Raw genomic sequence first — 27,008 nt, forward strand, 5'->3', positions numbered from 1 at the left:
ACCTGGCTGCTGGTTCCACAGAGAGGGGCCTGATAACTGAAGGCTCTGCCTCCCAAACTGGCAGCTGGTTCCACAGAGAAGGGCCTGATAACTGAAGGGAAACGGGGAGAAAAGGCTGAAATATGCCAAATGACATAAGAAGTGTGCAGTATGCAGATCAGGTCCATCAGCTTGAATTATTTTTTTATTAGAATTTAAATAAGATCGTAAAAAAGAACAATAAAGTTGGTTTTCCAGGTTTTTCTCTGGGTCCTTAAAACCTCAGTTCACAGTAAAATCACTCTGCAGATTTTATCCTCGGCCTGGACTGATTATTGTCTCATTTCTGTAGATTTTTACAGAATATTAACAGGACATTGCTGCTTTTTGGCCAAATTAGCTGCAAAAACATCCTAATATCAGCCCAATTACAGAAGCTTTGGGAGTTTGTGGAGCAGAAACAAGGACAGACGAGGTTGAATATGGCCTTCAGCCGTCATTATCAGTCCCCCCACCCCCCACCTCGTCTGGGGGGAGGTACATCATTAACTGTCTAATTAAAAAGTGCTTGTACGCTGGAGCTGGAGCAGAGGTCGCTGCCTCTCCCCGTGAAAATAAACCGACCGCACTGTGTCATGCATTTCTGCTGGGGGGGGGGCGGGGTCTCAGGCTCGCCGCCCCCTGTAAATATAGACTTACAGGCTGGAGGTGGCGTTCAGAGACAGGAGCAGCTGCTGACTTCCGTCGAACTCATTCACCAGTCAGTCCAAATACCTCGCTGTTAAAGAACATCCAACAGGGTCCAACATTCATTCATCCCCTGATCCTGAGCGGCACTCACAGGAAGGACTGAGACAGCCCGAGCAGATTTGGGCTGTGAGATAACGCTCATAACCTCGGATCTGTTCGCCGGATTTAACATGAAACTTTATAAAAATCCGGCTCAGAGTTTGAGCTGCAAGTTAAGGAGATAAACAGAAACACTAGAAGTTGCCAGTGCCGTGTTTCCAGGGCCTAAAGTCTGGGTTTAATGAAATGTTTTCCCAGGTTTGAATAATTATGGTCTGAAAGTCATTTGCCTTTCTGTTTTGGAGCCTCATAAAGCTCAGCAGCCAATGCGTTTAACCAAGGAATCAAACCAAACTAGATACCCTAAAGTACCTGCTATCCCTTTCTGCTGGTTTTATTTTCATAGAAAAGGCTTCTGAGTCCAAAAGTCAGACGAAATCAGCTTTAGACCTTTTATCTGCTGAACTGATAGAGAAGTAACCAAATGCTCTAATAATCCCTTCATCTAAAGCAGGGATGTCATTAGCAGGCTTGTGCAGAACTCAACAATCTTTGGCTGTGTTTGAAACCGCATACTTCTCCTACTACTCCTACTAACTTTTTGAGTTAGTATGCGAGTTTTAGTAAGCGAGAAGTTCCCGGATGCATACTAGATTCTCCGAAATGTTGGGTATGCATCATGAGGTTACTACTCATACTCAAACTACCCAAGATGCAACGTAACGTGACGTCGCCGATCGTCATTTCCTGTCAAAACGGCAGTTTCAAGCTAGCTACAACGAGGGTAGGTTCACTTCCTGTTTTCAAAACAAAAGCACCAATTGTATGGTAATGGCTTTCCCTATGATAAAAGGCAACGGGTCTTTTATTTTGTGAAAATAACCAGAAGTGCGTTGCTCACTGCGGCTAGCTTTAGTAGCGCCGAATTCGTGGGAACAAAATTGTAAACAGCCGGTATTTTGTCAGGTTTTCAACACGTTGGGGATCTAAACGACTACTTTCTCACCTGAAAATGTTTCAAATGTTGCTAAAGTTTACAGAGTTAAACTAACTAAAGTGTAATTTGTTGAATACAGATGTCTAATTTCACTCCTTTTGAATTGAATGAATTGGATTTGATTGCATTATGATTTGTAGGCATTTGAAGTGCTGTGAGAGGACATTTGTTGTAATTTGGAGCTATATAGATCCCATTTAAATACATAAAACTGTGCTACATTAGCTAACCTGCTACAATCAGTTACACAGGAGATGAAAGCCTTGTCTTTTCTGTTTAATATGCTAATTAAATCATTTTCAGATACTTCTAAATATCCGTTTAATCGGTGTACCCATCAGCCGGCCCGCCGGCTGCCCTGTGCTCAGACCTGAGAGGTGAATATGTGCCCATCGACCTGCTTAATATTAAAAATAATAATAAACACAGCGATTAACAACCAAAGCTAACGTGTGCAATATTAAACCCTCTGTCTGAAAAGCAGGAAGGAGCTTTGGACCGAACTCTGCAGAGCATCGATAATTACAGAGGCAGCAAAGCAAGAACAACAACACACCAACCACAACTCAGCCACAACTCTGGTGGGATCAGACGTAATTCCAGCATCAACTGCCCATCCTTTTCTAAAAATGTATCATCTCACAGTGCGGTTGTTCATGTGTCTGTGCAGCAAGGAGAGAACCCGACCAGCGATTCAGAACAAGGATTATCACGTTTTTCATGCTATAAAATGACCAAAAATACCTCGATTATCTGGTTTTCAAATATATCTACTGGATATCTATCTTAAACAAGATTATAACTATCTATTTATCAGTTTATTAGTCAATGAAAATATATCAATCGTGGAATTACTCTTTAAAATGTGCAAATATGTAATATAATTAGGGCTGGGTTAACTCGTTATTATCGCGTTTACTCGCTAATTATTTAACGCCGATAAATATTTTATCGCGCATTAACACATTTTTAATTTTTTTTAATTATTTTTGGGGGCTTTTGTGCCTTTAATGGAAAGTTCAGAGAGACAGGAAGCAGGGGGCAGAGAGAGGGGGAACGACACGCAGCACAGGGCCGTCTGATGTGGGACTCTAACCGGGGCCAGCTGCAGCAAGGACTGTAGCCTCTGTACATGGGGCGCCTGCTCAACCAACTATGCCACGGACCACCCCTGTTTTATCATTTATTTTATTATTGTAAAAGTCTGTTGCTCACAGGCTTTTATTTTGTAAAAGTCTGTTTCTAACAGGCTTTTATTTTGTAAAAGTCTGTTGCTCACAGGCTTTTATTATTGTAAAAGTCTGTTGCTCACAGGCTTTTATTCTGTAAAAGTCTGTTGCTGTCTGCTGTGGAACAGGAAAAGAAAGTAATCGGCGGATCCACCAAACATGGAGAAGGGTACGGAACTTTTACTCGGCCATTTTCATTTTAAAGTTCTTCCAGACGGCGGAGTCGACAGAACCAAAGTCATCTGTAAACACTGCCAAGTTTAATTGTCTTCTCAGCGTAGTAGTTCCAGTCTAAAATATCACTTAAAGGCAAAACACACAACTGATAGCAGCAAGTCATTCAAGGAAACAGACAGTGGAGCGAGGCTTCTACATAAAAACTACAGAAAGATGCTGATGTTAAAAGTGTGTTTGCACAACAAATGTTATGGCACTTTCATTCATATGGCAGCACATTTAAAATAAAGCTAAATGCTAAAAGCTGTACACTACTTTTGGATTCATTTTTGGATTCTGCGTACAAATGCTATTAATCGTGATTAATCAGGGAAATCATGTTATTAATTAGATTAAACATTTTAATCGTTGCCCAGCCCTAAATATGATGCATAAATGTAAGCCTTTCCTTTGTATTTTGTACCTGAAACAACAGACCCATCCCCCAAATGTTAAATCCCAGTCTAACCCATGTGTACTTATTTTTCAACAGATTATTAAGAGATAAAAAGTTGTTGTCTTTAGTCTTATCCAGTCGGCTAAAGACCACTCTAACGCATTAAGAGACGTGCTGTTAACTGAGCATGTAAGTTGTGGCTTTAAGAAGCCGCTCGGATGCTCCTCCTGTCGCTCTGGAACTGTCAGTCATCTCTATAAAGGGCTTCAGATCTCCATCTCAGTCAATGTTTGGACTCTGCTGCCCAGGGGACAGTAAGAAGGGCAGAGCGGCGTTTAATCTCCTGAAAACATTCCAGCTCTGAGTAATCACACCAGACAACTGCGGCTCCTCTGCATTCGTCAGCTCCTGAGATGTTGTTGACGTACGCGTCTCACAGCTGCTCGCATGAAACATATGTGCAAATAAACGGAAAAGGATGAATCAGTGTGCGGGGGGGCGTAACAAAGCACAGCAGGACTTGGATGGGTATTTCCATCGTCCCCTTGCTTTGCATCTACCCAAAATGTCAGGGTGTCACCTTACAGAAACCTTTTATTTTTAGCTGGGAAGGGGGCTTCGTGTGAGAATAGACGCTCCCCTCTGAGCTAACGCTTGGCCCACATCCCGATGGGAGCTGAATTCAGGTCCCTTTTTAAAAAGGGGGTAGGTGGAGTTTCCCTTCTCTCCTGGGTTGGGTTCGCAGCGGTTGGGTGTCGCCACTCTCCAGTCTCCCTGCTGGTAACCCCCGACGATCTCTGTCCAGGTTCCCAAACCGAGCCGGTTGTAAAGTTAGTCTTAAAAACGCTGCTATGGATCAGCACAAGTATCGCACGGCGGGGGTCCAGGAGAAGCTGGAGATCATCGGGGTGGAGGACGAGGCCGGGAACCCCATCAGCGCTGTGACCATCCTTTCTCTGCTGGAGCGCGTGGCCGGCATCATCGACAACGTCCAGTCCTGCCAGCAGCGCATGGAGGAGCGTCAGCTGGACCTGGAGAGCAACATCAAGAGCATCCAGGGGGACGTCCTGAAGCTGGCCAAGGACCACACCGACACCAACAGCACGGTGGAGAAGCTCCTGCAGAAAACCCGCAAGGTCAGCGCCAACGTCAAGGAGGTGCGGACGCGCGTCGAGAAGCAAAACGCTCGAGTCAAGAAGGTGGAAACCACGCAGGACGAGCTGCTCACCCGCAACAAGTTCAGGGTCGTCATCTACCAGGTCAGCAGGGGATCAGATGTCTGCTTACTTTGGGGTTTTCACTTCTAAATTACAACAATTACACCAAGTGCTCGCATGACCTACTAACTTTACCCAGCTAGTTTTAGTGCTAATTTCTACAAATTAGCAGTGTGGAAGTCTTAAGTAAGTCCCAAGTAATTTTTTCTTGGGCAAGTCAAAGTCAAGTCACCTTATTATTGGAATTTTACCTGCAGAATCTGATCTTAATAAAGTGAAAACACAAAGATATAAGTAACTGTCAGTAAACATCATTGGCCGATGTGTCCAACCTGTCCACCCCGTATCATATCAAGCTAACGTTAGCTAACTACCGACTAGGCTAACAGGATAATATTAGCTAATTTGACGAGCACTTACTGGTCAGAATGGCGAACAAAGTTGGAAGTTGTCGTCTGGCTGTCTGAGATGTTGATGCCGCATGTCTTGCACTGTGCTGTTCGTCTTTTGCTGTCAAAATGGTGATTACGAAAGCCGAAGACAACGACTCTCGGTTGATCCTGCGCTCCTAATCGACATTATTTTTTTAATTATTAATTTTATATTCAAACTGAAAACATGAACTGAATAACTCTCAAGTCATTCAAGTCATCGTGTCTCAAGTCGAGTCAAGTGCCGAGTCTTCAACTTCCAAGTCCGAGTCGAGTCTCAAGTCTTTTCTTTTTTGTCAAGTCAAGTCACAAGTCATCAAAACAGCAACTCGAGTCCAAGTCACAGTGACTCGAGTCCCCATCTCTGCAAATTAGTGATTAAAGTCCTTCATCAAGCAGATATTTTATGTATTAGTTCGACATTCTGACCTTTAGAGCTCTTTTCAAACCACAGTGACCCCGAGAGGAGGCATGTGGACATAGTTACACAGTAAAGAGACAGAATCTACTTAAATGGACAGCAGCAGTTAGTGGACGAATGAGGACAGAAGACGATTGGATGATGAAATCCAGTGATTTCCAGCAAGGTAGGGGGGGTGGCCATCTGGAAAAACTGATATCTGCAACACCAAGAACACAGCAAAGAAAATGATTCATTCTTTCTGGTGCCGCCTGTGACAAAAGGTGGCGAGGCAACAGCTAATTTTAGTCCAAGTTATGCTAAATTTTCAATATAAGATGCTGAATGAGGCTTATTAAAGACCAAAATACTCCCACTGAGGCATCTGTTGACATGAAAAAACGACCTAAAATGGATGCAAGTAAAAGCGTTTTAAGGGAGCAAAGTGAGAATACACCGAGGCCGCTGGCTTGCTGAGAGAGCTGCTGCTAAGGAGATGGACAGACTTTATAATAGCTTTAAATTGGATCTTCTGTGGGAGCAGCCGGTCAGACGAACTGATCAAAGACGTCGCTGCTGGCTGTAAGAGTTCAGCTTCGGTCGGATAAGAGGAGCGTCGTCTTGAATTGGGAATCCAGGCATGAACGCTTTCTGCTACGCGGCTGTTCGTCCGAGGTCACGCTGATTATTTAGAGTTTAGTTTGGTGATATCAACTGCTGTGGCCATAATTAGAAACGATTGAAATATGTGTCAGAGCAAAAGAACGGGAACAAGCAATGGGACACAGGTGGAATACAGTTACAGGCGATTCAAATGGTTAAATTGAGCTTTTTATGGCTTTGAAAGGGGAAAAAGTGGGATTTTCTTCCATCTGAACAATGTTTGGTTTGTTGTCTTACTATCAAAGTAATAAAATATCCTTAAATTCCAGTCTAACGAAACATTTCACCCCAAAATCTAATAATAAAGTAAAATCTTCATCAATTTGTATTAAAAACTGACTCAGATTATCTTTAGATTGATCTAGATTATTATTCCATGATGACGCTGGATGGTTCCAAGCACAAATCACAACAACTTCTGCAACTTTATATCACAGGACTTTAGTATTTAGGCCCCTCCCCCTCCCTCTCTGCTGTGCACTGCCTCTCTCTAAAGCCCCTCCCTGCAGAGGCCGGTAGCCATAGCAACTGTAGCAGCTGCAAGCACTTGGACAAACTTGAGTTAACAGATCGTTACCCAGCAACAACAACAAAAAAACAAAAACAAAACAACTTTTTTAGCAAATATAACAAAAAAATATATAATATTTCTATTAAAGATAAAGTTCTGCTTCATAAAATGTGACAGATTGAAACTTTCAGGTACAATAACAGCATGGTTTAACTCGTAAGGCCTCCACAGGGAGACTTGGGTCATAATAAGTTAGAAATGTGTCACATGGTCTTAACCAGCTGATGCAGAAGGTTGACACGTAGGTTTAAACGTTTTATGTAATTCTGTCGGTGAAGCATCATTCATCGAGTTGTTGTTTCCTGGTCCGTAATAAAAATAATTCAGAATCGGTGATGCCTCTGCAGTGTTGGGGTAAAAAAAAAAAAGAACGTTTCGTGTTGACCAAAGTACTTTTCAGGGGTCTATTTTGGGTAAAGTTAACCATTTTGGACCCAAAAACACCTGCAGTCAGGCCCAGAGATGTGAGTTTATAAGAATTTACTGACTCAGCATCGATGTTATTAGCGATGCTTCTTATTGATCCGCTTCTTTATTGACTTCCTTGTCAATTTTCAACACACTACGAGTAATAATGCATAAAAGAAGATCAACAGTCGCTTAGCATCTGAAATCCTGAACAGAATCAACTTGGGATGCAGGGACGTAGAACGCCATCACGCCATCAGCATTCTGCTGTTTGTAGCGGTTTAACTTTTTTCTTTCCTACTTCCTGTGCTCACACTTATATCAGTACGGAACAAATTCCAACAATATTCCTATATTATATGATATCTATCTGTTTTTTCTGTCATAAACGGGTCTGAAACTCAGAGATGAAACACGTGTTAGAGCCGCATCATCTGAAAAATGAGTTTAAGACGATGTCTGCGCTGCGATGAGCCACATTTACAAGCAGCAGGAGGAAGTTGGAGGCGACAGAACGATGTTTTCTGACACAGTTCACCACACAGAGATGCTGAAGCAGCTCAGGGCCACCTGTCACAGAGCAGCGCGGTCAGAGATCTCCGGCTGTTGAATTTGTTCTTTACTTGGAAGATGGAAGAAAACTCTGGTGTGACGGTGTGTGAAAAGTGTGATTTGTTTATGTACAATCAGTGCCAACACGGATGCAGGATTAATGAAGAAGACACGTGTGAACTCTCTCAGATTAAAGCCCAGAAGCAAACAGAAACGGTGGTTTTGTTGTTTTCTCTGTAAACACGAGCCCTCAGCCTGGAAGTATTTCTGTGTTCCAGAGCTGCGTTCTCTGGTGTTGTGCCTGAAAAGAGACCCACACCTGATCAGTCCAGATGTTTAGTGATCACAGTTCTGTTTCTGTATCAGACATACTACATACTACATACTGCATACTACATACTACATACTACATACTACATACTACATACTGCATACTACATACTACATACTGCATACTGCATACTACATACTACATACTGCATACTACATACTGCATACTACATACTACATACTGCATACTACATACTACATACTGCATACTGCATACTGCATACTACATACTACATACTGCATACTGCATACTACATACTACATACTACATACTGCATACTGCATACTGCATACTGCATACTACATACTGCATACTGCATACTGCATACTACATACTACATACTGCATACTACATACTACATACTACATACTGCATACTACATACTACATACTGCATACTGCATACTGCATACTACATACTACATACTGCATACTACATACTACATACTGCATACTGCATACTGCATACTACATACTACATACTGCATACTGCATACTACATACTACATACTGCATACTGCATACTGCATACTACATACTGCATACTGCATACTGCATACTACATACTACATACTGCATACTACATACTGCATTCTACATACTACATACCGCATACCGCATACCGCATACTACATACTACATACTACATACTACATACTGCATACTGCATACTGCATACTACATACTACATACTGCATACTACATACTACATACTACATACTGCATACTACATACTACATACTACATACTGCATACTGCATACTGCATACTACATACTGCATACTGCATACTACATACTACATACTACATACTACATACTGCATACTGCGTACTGCATACTGCATACTGCATACTACATACTACATACTGCATACTACATACTACATACTACATACTGCATACTGCATACTGCATACTACATACTGCATACTACATACTACATACTACAAACTGCATTCTCATCGATCAGACAGTATGCAGAGCGTTTACCCACAATGCATTTCTCTCCTGCCCGAGCCGAAATCAGCCGGCCTGAAGCTGATTTCTCTTAAGCTCTAAACTCTGTAAACTTTAGCAACATTTGAAACATTTTCAGGTGAGAAAGTAGTCGTTTAGATCCCCAACGTGTTGAAAATCTGACAAAATACCGGCTATTTACAATTTTGTTCCCACGAATTCGGCGCTACTAAAGCTAGGCGCAGTGAGCAACGCACTTCCGGTTATTTTCACAAAATAAAATCCCCGTTGCCTTTTATCATAGGGAAAGCCATTACCATACAATTGGTGCTTTTGTTTTGAAAACAGGAAGTGAACCTACCCTCGTTGTAGCTAGCTTGAAACTGCCGTTTTGACAGGAAATGACGATCGGCGACGATTCAGCCATACCTGAGGGATGGCTGAAAAGAGATAAGCACCTCTTAAATATCCTGCTAACGGCTTGTAAAAAGAATTTTACCAGGAAATGGCTATCACAAGAGAGCCCAACTGCCAACATATGGATGGACATCACAATGGACATGTATAAAATGGAGACATTAACAGCATTTGTTAATCTTAAACTGGAGAAATTCGCCTCATATTGGGAAAACTGGGGCAATTATGTCATGCCCCATAGGCCTGATTTTATTTTTACCAATCAGTAACTGTGCCATATAAACAGGATCACTCCCCACTCTGTACATATTCTTGTGTTTTTTGTTGTTGTTTGGTTCTTTTTTTCATCGTTTAGACAAAATAAAGATAAAACTAAAATACCACTTTGGCATTTAGGACAGACATGTACCGGATGTGAATGTTTGTTTCTGAAAGTCAATAAAAATAAATAAATAAATAAATAAAAAAGAATATGCTGAATGATCAGACATTATTAGACTGGGTTTCACCCCATCACCTGAACTCAAAGACTCATCACTCATTAAAAAAGAAGCTTCTAATTGAATTAAACATATTAATAATTAATGACTGATTTCAGTGTTTTAGGTTCTTTGTTTGAATTTGTTTGGATCTAAAGACTTTATCCGACATTAGCAGCAGAAGGACATCTTCAGCTGCTCGTTTTATTACTGATGAATCTGTAATAATGTGAATTTGTGTTTCTGTTGAGAATGCATTTTACGCCGACTCATCAGTTCCTTGCTCACCTCTTGCACAGTTGTATTTTCCCTGTAAATACGCGGATTTAATGAGTGTTTTTTGATGTTATTCACAGAGCTCTCGCAGAGCTTTCTAAGTCCTGATGGTGTATTTTCTCTCTGTGGTCTCAGTTTTTATGCCAAATAGTCTTTTTTTTAGGGTTCATGCTGGTATCACTAACCTAAAATCAAAGTGGAACAGCAGCATTAAACCACAAATAAAAGCTAATTATGTCTTTGTAATCAAAGTTGTGAAGTATCTGCTTGATTTTCCTTTTTGAACTCTATATAAAACCCATTCTGATAAGAAGCAGAAAACTGCTGAAGTTGAAGAAAACTGCCCGTCTTCACGTGCACTGTGCTCGGACACGCTCAGCCGCCGGTACCGGATGCCTCTGTCCTCACTAATGTCTGTACTTCTGAATAGTAACCGGAGCTCTGCGGGCAGCTGACAGCTGCTGTGGATCTGTGACAGAGGGAACTATTCTGGGATCAGAGCATTCTGCTTCGCTGCCAGCAGGGACGGGCCCATAAACTGCTGTCCCCCGGAATCAGGGTCTGAGATGGCAGCTTAACACAGGAATCAATATGTCCATCAGCTGCTAAAAACAGCTAAAACTGTGGAGGACAGCCTGCTCAGCTGGTTCCTGAGGGCCGTGTGGGGGGGCGGCAGACTGGGCTGGAGCCTTCTTACTTCCTCATTAATTGTTTTGGTTCCGCCCGCCTCCTGAGACTCCGTTTCTGACTCTTCAGCCCAGGGGCGGTCCTAGGGGCGGGCCGACCGGGCAATCGCGAAACCCCGCCCCCAAACGACATCGCAAAAATGTTAAAATAGTTATAAACATATTCAAAATTGTTTAAAACGTGTTATTTCTACACTATTAACACATTGTTGTAATAATAATATTACTATAAGTGGTTTTTGTCAGTTATTATAAGCATTTTTTGACGATTTTTTTTTTGACCGGGGGCGGGGCCACCGCGAAAGGGGCGGGGCGTCGGAGGGGGCGTCGCCCGGGGCGCAATTCATTGTAGGACCGCCACTGCTTCAGCCTCTACATCTTCCACTGCTTTTATCCGCTGTGTGAAAAAGGAAAGTTACAATCAGAAAACTGCTCGAGAGATCTGATGAAGGAACTTTTCTGAGCTCTGAGTGGACACCAGGTGCTATACACTAGTGATGCTCACTATTTATTTCACCACATTGGCAGCAAAATCAAGGTTAGAGCCACTTTTACCACAACATACTAAAGTCCCCTTTTTTACAAATATGGGATGAGCTGAAGCTGGCCTGCATGTCCTCGACTTTCTTCATGTTGTATTTGTAGTTTGTTGTTGTAATCACCAGCCCCTTTCACACTGCGACCCGCTACCTTAGCGGCTCCAAATTGCACCTTCGACCCGCGTCGAGCAATGTGAACACTTGGCGTGTCAGGGTGACCCGTGTCGCCTGAAGCCGAGTTCAGGGGGCGTGGCCTAGTGGCAGAGCGTCACACGAAACACATAAAATGCTGGGCGTGTACAATGATGTAGGCACAAGCCATGCGTCGGAGGTAGGGTGAAATACACCTGTCTGCATCAAATTTTTCAAACAAACGATGGCGGGACACCTTGAGAACTCATTTTTGCAATGCAGTTCATGGAGATGTTACTTTACGGTGCGTCTTGCTGCGTTGGAAACCGCGCTCTCCCATCTTTCTCGCCAGCCCTTCCAGCAGAGGTCCATCTTTCACCGTCCCCGAAATGTGGCGGTAAATAACGTCCTCTGCTCGGGGGCTGAGGAGCTCGCGGACCTCCTTGTCTCCCCAGTTGGCCATATTAAAAAATGTCTCCAACTTGATGTAAAACAGAGTGAAACTTGTCCTCACCTGTCGCTGTTGTTCTGAATCAGCTGTCCATTCTGTCTTTTAAACTCCTCACGTCACGCCCACGTCCGACCCGCATCGATTGCGTTCACATCTAACTCGGCTCGGCAAAAAGACTAGGGTCCGACGCGGGTCGAAAGGCGAGTCGAGTTGACGCGGCAGCCCGGGTCGGCAGTGTGAACACAACAGCGGACACGCTAAATTCGCGAATTAAACGCGGGTTATTCGGCAGTGTGAAAGGGGCTATAGTGAGACATTCAGGATGAGCATGGTTTCTGTGCTGGTTTCTGTGCTGGTTTCTGTGCTGGTTTCTGTGCTGGTTTCTGTGCTGGTTTCTGTGCTGGTTTCTGTGCTGGTTTCTGTGCTGGTTTCTGTGCTGGTTTTTACCCTTTTTTTTAATCAAAAACAATCCATTGTGCCTGCATCTCGTGCTGGCTAAAGGAGCTAGCGTGCTTTGTGGTAAAAGTGTGAGGTGGTTTAAGCGGGCTGCGTTGCCAGGTTTAACAGTTCCCCCCTTTAGGAAACACCATTAAGCCTTAATTAATACTTAATAAAAATACTTTATACTACAAAAACGCAAACTTAATAATAAAAATACTTAATACTGTGCAGTATTCGCTGTATGTTGTTTGAAAAAAATTATTGTTACTGTTACCATATTGTTATAAGCTACTATGGGAGTGCGAGCCGCCAATTAGAGCTTGAGGAGCCGCATGTGGCTCAGTGAGTATCTCTGGTCTACAGGGTGGTCGGCTCCATCTGCAGAGAGCTGCACCATCTGGGGAAATAGGCACATATTGTGTTGTTATTATATTACGATAGGATAAATAAATGCCATCATGATCTTTGGTTATCGAGGAACATGATCACTGATATCCCTGAATCGTGCGTTTCTCTCCTCAAACATAAAATATCGAGCAACAAGCACCAGAAATCCAATGTTTTCAAAGTGATGCATCACTGGAAAACCGGCTGTTTTCTCCACAACATTAAATTAAATGTTACACATCTCTTCTCCTTGGCTTTCGACACGATGTGAGATTGAATTTTGAATTTATTATTATTATTATTATTAGTAGTAGTAGTAGTATTTTTATTAGAATTGGTATTATTATTGTTGTTGTTAATATACAATAATTTTCTTGAGCTACTTGACTAATTTGAGTTTCCCCCATTGGGGATGAATAAAGTATTTTCCTATTCTATTCTATTTTATACCTGAAACGATAAAGAAGATTGTTGTCTTTAGTTGGGATTTTTTTATTTTTTTATTTTATTTATTTTAGTATTATTATTGTTTTAAATGATATAGCTTTTATATAGTCTTTTAGTTTATTCTTGTATTTTATTCTTTTGATTTTTTGTTTTTATTTTTCTGTACAGGACTTTGGTCAACTGAGGTTGTTGTAAAGTGCTTTATAAATAAAATTGGATTGGATAAATGAACAGAACAATAAATAAGAGTGTATACATTTTCAGAAAAAGGAGATTTTTACACAACTTTCGCCTTTTCTTTTGGAGTCGGTTATTTCTTCACGTCTCTGTGAAGACCTTTCCATCCTGCATAATGTTTCCTTTGTTCGACTCACAGGTCGCCTTTCGCTCTGTGCTCTTTCAGGTGCTGATAGGAGTAAGATAAAAACTTTAAGTCTCTACGTTTCTACACAGTTCTCTTTGTTCGGTGTCTGATAGCTTAGAGCCTAAATGTTGCCAGATAACAGAGGAGGTGTTCTTTTGGGCCACCACTCCCGGGCTGCTGAGCTGCACATCCATCTTCCTTCGCTGCGCAGGGGAAAGCCCTGCGACCGCACAGCCTGCACGTGTCCATGAACTGAGACGGACTGCTCATCTTTATGAATGCTGCAGAGAAAAAAAAGGCTAAACTGCTCTCAGGGGGAACAATTCACTCATTTAGAACGGCAGCGTTTTGGGATTAGACTGTTCGTGCAGAGAGTTCAGCTGTTATTAGATTTACAGGAAAGTCACAGAGGTGGGACCAGGTCATTGTTTTGCAAGTCACAAGTCTTTGCCCTCAAGTCCCGAGTCAAGTATTCAAGTATTTCTTTTCTTCGTTATTATCGCGTTAACTTTTTAATTATTTAACGCAGACAAATATTTTATCGCGCATTAACGCAGGTTTTATTATTGTAAAAGTCTGTACCTCACAGGCTTTTATTTTGTAAAAGTCTGATGCTCACAGGCTTTTATTTTGTAAAAGTCTGCTGCTCACAGGCTTTTATTTTGTAAAAGTCTGCTGCTGTCTGCTGTGGAACAGGAAAAGAAAGTAATCGGCGGATCCACCAAACATGGAGAAGGGTACGGAACTTTTACTCGGCCATTTTCATGTTAAAGTTCTTCCAGACGGCGGAGTCGACAGAACCAAAGTCATCTGTAAACACTGCCAAGTTGAATTGTCTTCTCAGCGTAGTAGTTCCAGTCTAAAATATCACTTAAAGGCAAAACACACAACTGATAGCAGCAAGTCATTCAAGGAAACAGACAGTGGAGCGAGGCTTCTACATAAAAACTACAGAAAGATGCTGATGTTAAAAGTGTGTTTGCACAACAAATGTTATGGCACTTTCATTCATATGGCAGCACATTTAAAATAAAGCTAAATGCTAAAAGCTATACGCTACTTTTGGATTCATTTTTGGATTCTGCGTACAAATGCTATTAATCGTGATTAATCAGGGAAATCGTGTGATTAATTAGATTAGGAAAGGCAATTTTATTTATAGAGCACAATTCCTACACAAGGTAATTCAAAGTGCTTCACAGCTACATAAAATCACAAGAAGGCAATAAAATCATTAAAAAAAACATAAAAAATACTAATTTTCATCTGATTAAACATGTTAATCATTTATTTTTAACCTATTTCTAAACTATTAAATCTGAGGAACCCCTGAAGTGAAGAGTTGACCAAAGATGGATCTACTGACACCTTTACTCACCAGCCTCTAAAGGAACAAGAGAAAAACTCTGGAACCTGTAAATTATGGATGTTCATCAATGTTTAAACTGTTGGTGATAAAAACTATGACACCATGAAAAAAAAAACAGGAAAAGTTCTTCATAAGAGGAATCAGTTTTATTCAGTTAAAAGTTAGTGTGCTCCATCTCTGCTGGATCTATTTTAAGGCCCAGTTTTCACTTTGAGTGCATTTCTCACCTTTGACTGAGCCAACAGTTTCCATTCTTTGTGCTGAGCTATCTTTGCCATCTGCTCCGCACGCAGGGGTGAAACCGAATGATTAATAAACGCCCTGTTAACACACCTCCTGGTGCTTTCGGGGGGGCCAGGTTTAGTTGGGTCTGGCCCCCCGCGGCCCGGCCGGCGGCGGAGACACTCGCAGTGTCGAGTTGCCTCATGACTGATGTGCTGTCGGTTATTCTGAGGCCTCCGCTCGTGTCCTAATATAGAGCTTCAGCTGCGGCCGTTTCACCGGGAAGCAGCGAGCGCTTTGTTAGAGACACATGTCGCCGGCGGCTGAGTGATGGCGCCGGGCAGTAATAAGAAAAAGATAAATGGCCGCCGCTCCGCTCGGGCCTTTTGTTCCCGGCGCTACACATCTGAGGACGGCGTGTGATGTCAGAAAGTGAACTGCTTTTAGTTTGTGATGTTTGCTGTGAAGGCGAGGAGCAGTGACCAACAAAGCGTTTAACAGACCACATTCCTGCCAGGTTAAAGGGATAGTTCGCCTCTTTTGACATGAAGCTGTGTAACATTCCATATCAGCAGCATCATTTCTGAACATCTTCTTACCCCCTGCTGCGTCCTGTGAGCAGAGTTCCAGCCTCGTTTTGGTGTTGATGAAGGTAGTCCGGCTAGTTGGCTGGGGTTTAAAAAATAAAGCGTTTTGCTTCTCAGAACAATATGCGTTCAACAGAGTAATACATTTGCATCACAAAATGGTTCTCCAGGAAAAAGTCAGACCTCACAATCTCTTGGCCCTATTTTCTCTCCCTTCGTATCACTGCCTGCTGCCGCCTGCCGACAGCCGCGCCTGTTACGGTGTTTGCTGCTCGCTCTGCACAGCAGGCAGTGATACGAATAACAATAATAAAAGCCTGTGAGCAACAGACTTTTACAATAATAAAATTAATTATAAAACCTGCGTAATGCGCGATAAAACATTTGTCAGCGTTAAATAATTAATGAGTTAACTCGCCCAGCCCTTATTTTTATTCATTTTGTTTGTCTTTGCAGTCACTCTTGTTTTTTCATCATGTTTTAGCTTCATTTTTATTATTATGTTTCTGTTTTTGTGCATTTATGTTTGTTTTGTGTCTCCTCACAGACATTTAAAATCTATTTTTGCCTCTTTTTGTGTCTCTCAGCTGATCAGTTTGTCTCTTGTGGTCATTATGTTGGTTCATTCTTTATTGTTTGTTCGTCTCTTTGTTACGCTTGTGTATTTCTGTTGTTAGTTTATATCTCTCAGTGGTCATTTTGCAGCCTGTTATTTAGTTATTGTTGGAACTGGTTTGCCTCTTTGCTTTGATATTTTGCATCTGTTTGTTGTGGCAGTGAAAGTCTTTGTATTTACGGTATTTATTTTTTCTTGTTATTTTGATTCACGTTATCTATTTTAGGCCGTTATTTCATTTTTATTTTACAGTTTATTGAAAAACTATTTTTACGGTAATGAGGCACAGCTGTCCAACACAGCATGGTGTGAAATATTCCATGTAAAAACAGGAAAAAGTTGCAGTGATTTATTGATCAAACGTGAACATAAACCCAGAATCTGAGGCAGAACCAGAGTTAGTTCAGTTCTGAGCAGCTTTAAAGTGAATATCTGCAGATGTTTCCATGGTAACAGCTGCAGAGATTCACTGAAACATGTTCCAACATGAACATAAACCCAGAATCTGAGGCAGAACCAGAGTTAGTTCAGTTCTGAGCAGCTTTAAAGTGAATATCTGCAGATGTTTCCATGGTAACAGCTGCAGAGATTCACTGAAACATGTTCCTTCAAAGTAAGATGAGGGTTGATCTACTACTGTAGACAACAAAGTATATGCTATATTCTACATGAATTTTTATGTTGTAGAGTTGTGAATTTATTTTATCAATGGAGAAATTGAGCAGCCTTGCTTTGTTGTCTACAGTAGTAGATCAACCCTCATCTTATTTTGAAGCTCCCAGATCAAGGAAGTGACGTTGACGCAGCTTTAGCAGCAGAGAAGCTATCAGGCTTGTGTTGATAATAATAAACTCCTGGACTATGTACAAACTTCCAAATGCATCGCTTTATGAGTACAGACCATATTTGTTACTACTGTAGAAGTTTGGTAGCCTGATTAACATAGACTTTCAAATCTCTTCGAGATTCTGGTCTGACCAAGACCATAACGAATACGATTCGAAATGGCCTGGTCAACCCGCCTCCCTCGGGTTGCTACTGGTTGAGGCCAGAAAAGGCTGTGCCTAAGCTTAAGCCAATCACACCACTCTTTCCTCTGACGTATGATTTAGCTACCAGCGGGGCTAACTGGTAGATTAAACTCTTACCAAAGCCAGTAGGGAGCAAGGCGAAAACGTCTTTCCTGTCAAGAAATGATTCAAGGGCTGTTCTTTGCTCGATTTTTAACGAGAATCTCCCGTCGAACACTTTCATTACAGCATCTACAGCAGTGACAATAGCTTGACGCTGCTCCATGTTGGTATTGAATGAAGCGCTTCCGTGTACAATCCATGGGTTGAGTGGCAGTTCAACCACGTCACTACCTTGAACACGCCTCTACCCTGGGCCGTTGGCGCTGCTCAAAGTTGATTGCTTCCCGACAAAGTGGGTGGAGTTCCCATTTTTTCGGGAACTCGAATCCACCTGAATGAGCAGTTTGCCTGAGTAAGTGTAGCAGAGCCGAAGGTGTTGCGTCACTGCGAGGGCGGAGCCTGGGTAGAAGTTTGGTGTCATGGCATGTGATTTTAGTGTGGTAATTTTGGAGATACTGCCAGGGTCCGTTAGCGCTTGTACGAAGCTATTCGGGATAACTCAGTAACTCAGCTGATGTTCAGCCAATATCGGAAAAACTTCGGGTGGGCTACTTGGCTGGACGTCACGGTTCAAATGACCCCAGGGTGAATCTACTCCGGAGTATCACTTTAAGAACGGCTTGTTGACAGCCACCCTTCCATGGAGCCCATTTCTGATGAGGCTTGGGCCAACAGCAGATGGATCAGCTGAAGCTCCAGATGCATCTCTCAGCTCCTGTGTCAGGTCTTTGCTGGATGTTTTCCTCTTTCTTAAGGACATCACTTTCAGATCCTGTTCATCTGCTGTAGATAGTTCTTTAGGCCTGACACTTCTTCTTCTGTCCTCCACTTGTCCAGTTTCCTCAAATGTTTTAAGGACACACTGCACACCATGCTGAGATATGCCAAGTTTTCAGCTAACAGCTCTTTGGGAATCACCTTGTTGCTGCAGAAATCCTGTTTTCTGTCTGTCACACTGTGTTATCTTTGTTGTTTTTCACACATGCAGCTAAAGAAATGGGAACAAATCTTAATTCCAGTCTAAAACCCACAAAGAGCTTCTAGATTATTCATTTCTGGTGGCATAAAACAGTTTAATCATTTCATTTATATCAATTGTTCCATAATTAGTCATTAGATTATATCTTATATTCCTTTTTTAAGCTTTAAATTGAATCTTATTTACTTTTTCTTGATGTTGTATAACATATAATTCTTATTATCGTCTGTTTTTTTTCCTACTTTTAGACGTGATAACATTCATTATTTTGGGATAATGTTTTTTAAACTGAATTTCATATATTAATTTGACTCTTTTGGGAACTGAAAACAGTTTTAACGTAAATGTACAAAAAAGTTGAAACTATGAAGCTGTTTTTCACAGATGCAGCTAAAGAAATGGGAACAAATGATGTGTCTCTGTGACAGGCTGCTGGGAACAAAGTGCCTAAAGATCCAGTTTAAAACGGCTTCTTTGCTCAGTTGTCTGTTAGGTTAATGATCAGGACTCTGTTTTATTTTGTGTTTTTTTCTGTTTTAATTAGTTTTTTTTGTTTTTTTGTGTTTTTTTTGTTTTATTTTGTGTTTTTTTTGTTGTATTTTGTGTTTTTTCTGTTTTATTTGGTGACTTTGGGTCACTAGACTAAGTTGTCTGTTCTGTGTGGACACAACACTGGTTCATCCCTTGAGTTAGGAGCCTTTTTCCTGCCTGAATGGTTCATAGCTCAGAGTTAAGTGGCTTAATGAAGAAAAAATGGACTGAAAATGAGTGAAAAAGCAAAAAATGTCCAAAGAAAAACTCTGAAAGACCTTCAGGAAGCTGCAGAACTGTTGCTCAGGACACTTTAAAGGTTACAGGAACGTTTTGGCAGATTAGGAGGACAATATAGGAATGAATATGAGGAGTTTCTATATTCTTTTACCCCTTTTTGTGTCTAAGTGTTTCACTGTAAAGTCATTTTTCAGTGATGTTCTATATCTTTGTCACATTTCAGCTCTCTTGGTTGTCAGTCCAAATAGTTTTCTGTGTGTTTTTGGGTCATTTTCTTCCAGTAAAACAAGCTTTGTTGGCTCGGCACAGTGATCTGTCCCACTCCCCCCTTCATCCCAGTTTAAGTTATTAATACGAGCTCTGACCCACATTCCCCTGCCGGTGTGATTATTGTGTCATTCGTCGCGTCTCAAAGAGCTCCGACAACACCTCGGTGATTAATGAGTGTGATCACAGCAGGTGGCCACAGCTTAAGGACGATTAATTGGCTTTCATATCCAAAGTCACCTGCAGGGCGCAGCAGGTGGAGCGGCCCAGTCGGTGTCTGCGTCACAAACTTCTTCTTCTTGAATCATAAAGTTTGGGTTTCATTCGTTTTTTTTAAGATTAAAGGATTAACTTTTGATGTTCACTTTTCCGCGTCATGACCGCCTGACAGGGGCGTGACTACGGGGGGCTGGGGGGGGCACTGCCCCCCTGAGAAATGCCCTGTCCATCCAAAGAAAACTGGCCAGAAAAAAGGCCACGATATATTATCTCTGTTTGTGTCTTGTATTGATAGAATAAATGCAGGTGGTGATTTTAAAAAAGCATATATCTGCAAAGTTTATAGCTTTATTTATTTTTTTGCTATCGTGTCCCCCCCCTCCGTAACCCCTTGCTGCTGAAAAAAAAAGGCGATTTTCACATTTTCGGATGTTTTTGTTGTATATAATGATCTGAAATGTAGACTTAATGAAGGTAATAAAAAGCTGGAGTTGGCTGGATGTCTTGCCCAAAGTATCTACTTGAATTCAAACCCTCGATGGAGAATGTGGAGCATGTTAAACAAAAGCTATTGCATCCTAAAGTCCTGGTCTAAAAACCTTCCAAAATAGGACATATTTGCAACATGGCGAAGGGGTTAAGGGGCAGAACAATCGTCGTGGTTTTCCACCGATATTTTTTTTCAGGTATTGTTTTCTGCCCCCCCAGATGAGCTAACTGCCCCCCCACACATGCCATTCTGCTCACACCTCTGCCTGAGCTGGAGTTCCAGGTGCCGGTCCTGCCAGCAGCTTCCCGTCTGAATGAGCTTCAGTTTCTCCTCACGCCTAAAAATAGAAAAACTTGATCTCATGACGGTGCCTGTTTTCTGACGGAGCACCTCAGAGGAATATCGTGTTTTCTCTCTGAGCTTAATGACTATTTTATCTGGAAAGCATAGAAGGGGGGAGGCGGGTGGATATCAGTGCGGTGCTCAGACGTCCTGGGAGAAAATCACGACCTGGGCAGCAGAAAACCAGAGGTTAAAAACCCCAACAGAGTTTGGAACAGGGGCGTGGCTACGGGGGGGGGGGGCACGATAAAAGGCCACGATTTATTATCTCTGTTTGTGTCTTGTATTGATAGAATAAATGCAGGTGGTGATTTTAAAAAAGCATATATCTGCAAAGTTTATAGCTTTCTTTATTTTTTTGTTATCGTGTCCCCCCCCCCTCCGTAACTGGACAATGGATGTAGATTTCAGTTCTGGTATACAGCAGGACTGGAGGGTAATAGTATTCTGGTACTCTCAGCTTTATTTGTTCTCTTTAGCAGTTACTTGGTGAACGCATTTCTTGTGACCCTGATGGCGTTGTAATGGTAAACATGCTTTCAGTATGAGGCCTCGTCTGCGTCTTCATTTCCCACCGTTGGTTCTGACATTTTTCATCTGTTTCTTTCTTTGTTTGCTACGACTGCTAATGCTAAAGCTAACCCGTCCCGCCGCTGAGATCGAGTACGGTCACGTGACCAGACTGCACGGCTGCGTCTGATTGGTGGAACACAGTCAGGTGGTAGAGCCTTTGGCGGAAGTCTCTCTCTCTGTCAGAATAAAACATTAAAATGAGGCGTACGCGGGGGGATAAAAATAATGAGGCGTAGAATACCAAAGAGGTAAGAAGAAAAGTAACCAGCTCATTGTAGCCTAATGTAGCGGAGTAAGAGGACAGTTTCTGCTGCACACATCTACTCAAGTAAAAGTAAAAAGTATAGGGATTTAAAACTAAACTGAATTTAGCCGCCTGAGGATCAACAGTTTTATCTTCTACTTGAGCAGGAATGTTGCTCATAATCAGGGGTGGAGCAGTGATTTTAAGTGTGGGGGTGTTACATGAGCGCCACATCAAGCCCATAGACACGACGCTGAAGTTGGCATCCGATTCGCGAATGAAATGGATGGGCATAAAGGGCCATTTCACTGCATTTTTGCATTTTGATCGCCCTAAACTAGGTCCTGTATGGAAGCTACAATTGTTACACTGCTCAAATCTGGATAGAATTATTCTAAAGAGGCTGTAGATTCATTAAAACCTTGTTTGGGATTTGTGAAACCTTTTTCTGATTTGTACAAATGCAGAACAGGGCCATTTCACTGCATTTTTTTGCATTTTGATCGCCCTAAACTAGTTCCTGTATGGAAACTACAATAGTTAGACTGCTCAAATCTGGATAGAATTATTCTAAAGAGGGTACAGAGTCTTTAAAACATATTTTATGATTTGTTAAAACTTTATTTGGTCATTGAAAATTCAAAAGGGTGAAATCATCTTGCTGTAAAAGTGGGGGTGTCGAAACACCCCAATCCCCCACGGGTGCGACGCCCATGCTCATAATGATGTGAAAGCAGTTCACATGAAAGTCTGTGAATAAACGTGACCTCAAAAAATCTATCTTTGTCTTTATCGTTGCAGGGTGACACGGAGATCCCGTCCGTGGCCGTCACCAAGTCGCCCAAAGGACCGGGCCTGGAGGGTTTGGATGTTGAGCCCGATGCCTACGACGCCCCCGCCGACCTCTCCTCCGACGAGGAGGACCTCAGCGCGGAGGAGGCCGACCCCTCGCGGGCCGCCCGCCTCAAGAAATCCATGGTGAAGAGCACGGAGACCCTGAAGGCCGCCTTCTCCAAAGAGAACATGAGCAAAACCAAAGGCAACCTGGGCACCAAGTTCCACCACCTGGGCGAGAAGGTCATCCCGCCGGAGCGGCGGGAGAAGATGCACCAGGCCGGCGAGCGGCTCAAGCAGTCCGGTGAGCGGCTGAAGGAGAACATCGCCAAGAAGGCTCCGACCAAAGAGACCTTTCGCATCAAACTGAAGAAGGAGAGGGCGGTGGCCGAGGGCCAGGAGGGCGCCGAGGCCGAGGCCGGCGCCGAGGCCAAGGCCGAGGAGCCCACAGGGGGCGTCGCCTACACAGAGGTCGCCTTGGAAACCAAGAGGGAGGGGCCAGTGGAAGAGGCTGGCGCCACCCGGATAACAGAGGAGGACGACAGGAAGTAGAAGCTGGCGGGAAGAGACGGCGGGACGCTGGAAGAGGAAGAAGGGCTACGATTCGTCGACTTAAACGATGGACTTTTTTATTCGACTCAAAAATGTAAAAATAAATGGAAGAAAAAATTCGTTGGTTATCTGTAAAAAAAATCTGCTTACAGAAGCCGTCAAAAATATCATCTGTCATCTTTTAATCAAGTTTAACAGGAAATATTCTGGGAAGTTCATGCTTAGGACTTTAGAGAAGAGGTCCTGAAAAAATGTCCAGATTGTTGAAAAGGTTGGGTTTGAAAACCAGGATTTAAAAAACGCTGATCAGGGCGAGGTCGGTTTGCACGAGAGGACTGAAGGGAGGAGAGGGATGGCGAGCGAAAGCCGGGACTTTGAGAAGGATTCTGAATGTTGACTTTGGAGAAACACTCTTATCTGGATGTACAGACGGAGCTTCAGCCCGGTGGGAAAACGGAGAGAGCTGGCGTCAGGCTGGTTTCTGCCGCAGAGCAGACCACCAGTGAGCGAGATTTAACTTTAAGATTTAAGAGATTTAACCGCGTTAAAACCACGTGTCGCCAACTTTAAAAGATGCATGTTTCACTCCTGCTCTCCTGTACGGAAGCCCAGAGCGGACGTGGTACCTACAAACTTTTTTTTGGATAGTTTTCTCAAGATAACGAGATAATTTAACGATGGTTTTCGAGGCCACTTTTTCTCCCCAGTCCGCCCCTGTTTACATGTGTTTTATGTGTTCGCAGTTTGTTTGTCGTGTAGAGATAACTTTCATATCAGCCCGCGTCCTTTAAAGGTGTGGTAGGGGATCTTTTTCTGGAACATTTTTTTACATATTGCTTGAAATACTCTTCACACCCCCATTGCAACCAATTAATTAAAAGTTTTGACACAAATATGAAAAGTTTTAGTGGCCTCTAGAACGTACAATCCAGTAAAAACAGTATCCAATCATACTGAACGGACCGTTAACAATGATTGGATACTGATGCCGTCTATCAAACTGCAATCTGCTCCTCCCTCCCCCTCCTTCCCCCTGTGTGCGTACCCTGCTCCGTGAACGAATTACGCGTCCAGAAGCTTGGCAGGAAGCTAAACTAGAGCCAGCTTGGCTAGCACCTAGCATTATTAAACGTATAGTTAGCATATACTAAATACTAAATACTAAATACGGCAACGATCGATGCTTGCTGTCAGAACAGAGCTCGTGCACCTTCGTGCACCTTCGTGCACCTTCGTGCACCTTCGTGCTCGTGCGCGTTCATGTACTCTAGAGGCGTGACTTCGGGGGTAAAGTGAAGAAAAGGGTTGGGACTTTTTACCTGTGTATTTTCAAAATGCAGCTTCGCTGGACTCAAAATCCAGGATCTCCTACCCTACCTTTAAGGAGACGGCCGGCTGGACTGCAGCTCAGCAGGCGTTTACACCTCAGTGATCCTGCTGATGTAGTCGACTTCATCAGTGACCGCCTGAGGGGACCAGGCCGTCTCCATGGTTACCGAATGATGCACGAGAGGTGCCGTTATCGTTTTCTAACGAGATAACGAGATATTTATCTCGAAAACGAGAAAAACAAATGCTCGTCACACCAGCGGGATTTGCTTTGTGCATTTTCACAAACGCTCCACATTCCATGTTTGATTCATAGGCGACTTTATTCAGTTTTCAATGAAAGGGGGTCAAGATGGGTAAAAACCTTTGTCAGAAATACATATAAACACATATAGACACATGTAAACAGGGGCGGACTGGGGAGAAAAAGTGGCCTCGAAAATCATTCTTGTAGTTATTTTACTTTATTTACTTTGTATATTGATCTTATTTGTAAAGCACTTTGAGCTACATTTTGTGTATGAAAGGTGCTATATATCAAATCAAATCAAATCAAATTTATTTATAAAGCACATTTCATGTACAAACAATTCAAAGTGCTTCACATAAAATAAAAGAATTGCAGCAGGGAGTGCAAGAAGCATTAAAAATACATAAAATAATATAAAGAGAAACAAATGAAATAATTTAAATGAATTTAAAAACAAGCAACAGTCCAGATAAGTTCAGAGATATCGTGCAGATTTCATGCACAGACACATGAGAACAGAAATGTTTTTAACCTGGATTTAAAAATGTCTCCATTTGGTGAAAGTATAAAATATAAATAAATTATTGTTATTATATTATTATTATCGAGATAATTATATCGTTATCTCGAGAAAACCATCAAAAAAAAAGTTTATATGTAACCACGTCCGCTCTGGGCTTCCGTACAATGTTTACAACGAGTTAAATGTTCAAACCGATCTGCTGCAGAGATGATAGACCCCGGCATCAGAAGGTGGGGAGTCGGACTTTAAAGTAACAGCAACTTTAGTCAATTTGGTGGATTTCAGATGAGCTTTCAGCTCATTTCACTGTCTGAATGTTTCATTTTTCCTGCTTGTTTCTCAGTTTCTTCTGAAGAGTCGATTGTCCTGATGCGATTGCTGCTCAGATTATTGAAAGTTTCTGTCCCGCACTGTTAAGATGCTCTGAACACATCCCAAAGTTTTTACGCTTCCAAGGTGCTGTCATTACACTTCAGTGGAGTCTTCTGCTGAAAACACACTTTCTGTATATCTGCTGCTTCATTTCATTCTTAAGTTCCTGTTTATGTTCTGGTGTCGGGGCTGAATTTACCGTAAAAATGTCGAGATTCGAAAGGGGAAACCAAGAGAAGCTGGGCTTGAAACATAATTTTTATTAGAAGTAGCCCAAGATCACAAGTTAATTATGTCATTATATCAACATAAGAAAGTTTCCTTCAACTCAAAATAACAAGGCCGAGTTAGTTTGGCCGAGTAGAGATTCTCTGAGGTCTTCTGGCCTGAGCTCTTTCCTTTGTCCACAAACACGGTGCACAAAATCAGACGTGCACGCTACGTCCAGAGGTGGGCAGAGCAGCCAAAAACTGTACTCAAGTAAAAGTACTGTTACTCCAGAATAATATGACTCAAGTAAAAGTAAAAAGTATTCATCCAAATAATTACTTGAGTAAGAGTAAAAAAGGTGAAAAAACTACTCGAGTACTGAGTAACTGTTGAGTAACGTCTGATTTATTTGTTAACACAAGCATTCAATCAGACAGACAAACATACTAAATAATCATCTTTAGGCAGATTAGAGTTCATCCAATTGATAAAATAAATTAAAATGAATTAATTATAAAATAGTTTAAATTAAAATAATCCAGGTAAATTCGAGTACTTCAATAAAAAATAAAAGAGACTTAGGAAATGTTTAAAACATATGTAACCCATATGTAACCTAAAAAACAAACATTCACCTATCCATGGGGGAAAAAACGAGTTTAGGAAACTTAGCGCTACATGTTTCCTCAAGTTAGATGTTGAGTTTCTGCTGAAATGTGCGTTTGTTTTGGTTGCCACAGAAGACACATAATGTAGCTGCTGTTTCTCACTCTTTGTAAGGTAAACATGCTTTCAGTATGAGGCCTCGTCTGCGTCTTCATTTCCCACCGTTGGTTCTGACATTTTTCATCTGTTTCTTTCTTTGTTTGCTACGACTGCTAATGCTAAAGCTAACCCGTCCCGCCGCTGAGATCGAGTACGGTCACGTGACCAGACTGCACGGCTGCGTCTGATTGGTGGAACACAGTCAGGTGGTAGAGCCTTTGGAGGAAGTCTCTCTCTCTGTCAGAATAAAACATTAAAATGAGGCGTACGCGGGAGGATAAAAATAATGAGGCGTAGAATACCAAAGAGGTAAGAAGAAAAGTAACCAGCTCATTGTAGCCTAATGTAGCGGAGTAAGAGGACAGTTTCTGCTGCACACATCTACTCAAGGAAAAGTAAAAAGTATAGAGATTTAAAACTACTCCTAGAAGTATAATGTTTTCAGTAAATGTAACTCGTTACTACCCACCTCTGGCTACGTCTTGACTGCAATAACGAAATCAGAGACACCAAAGCTTGTTCTCCGGTGATATTCTGCGATCTCAGGGAAACAAAAAGGCAGATTTCTTGTAGAAACGTTATTAATCAAATTTTAAATAACAGAAT

At 42.1% G+C, this 27,008-nt stretch overlaps 1 protein-coding gene across 1 annotated transcript; it reads left to right on the top strand.

Moving 5' to 3' along the window:
- The first annotated feature begins 4,312 nt into the window (after positions 1-4,312).
- Positions 4,313-26,111, top strand: cavin4a (caveolae associated protein 4a). Its single transcript, XM_075482642.1, has 2 exons — positions 4,313-4,866; positions 22,369-26,111. Exons 1-2 carry the CDS (start codon positions 4,459-4,461, stop codon positions 22,951-22,953), a joined length of 993 nt encoding a protein of 330 aa, XP_075338757.1. The 5' UTR covers positions 4,313-4,458; the 3' UTR covers positions 22,954-26,111.
- The last annotated feature ends 897 nt before the right edge of the window (positions 26,112-27,008 follow it).

Source organism: Odontesthes bonariensis, chromosome 14 (genome assembly GCF_027942865.1).
Source record: "Odontesthes bonariensis isolate fOdoBon6 chromosome 14, fOdoBon6.hap1, whole genome shotgun sequence".
Lineage (NCBI taxonomy): Eukaryota > Metazoa > Chordata > Actinopteri > Atheriniformes > Atherinopsidae > Odontesthes > Odontesthes bonariensis.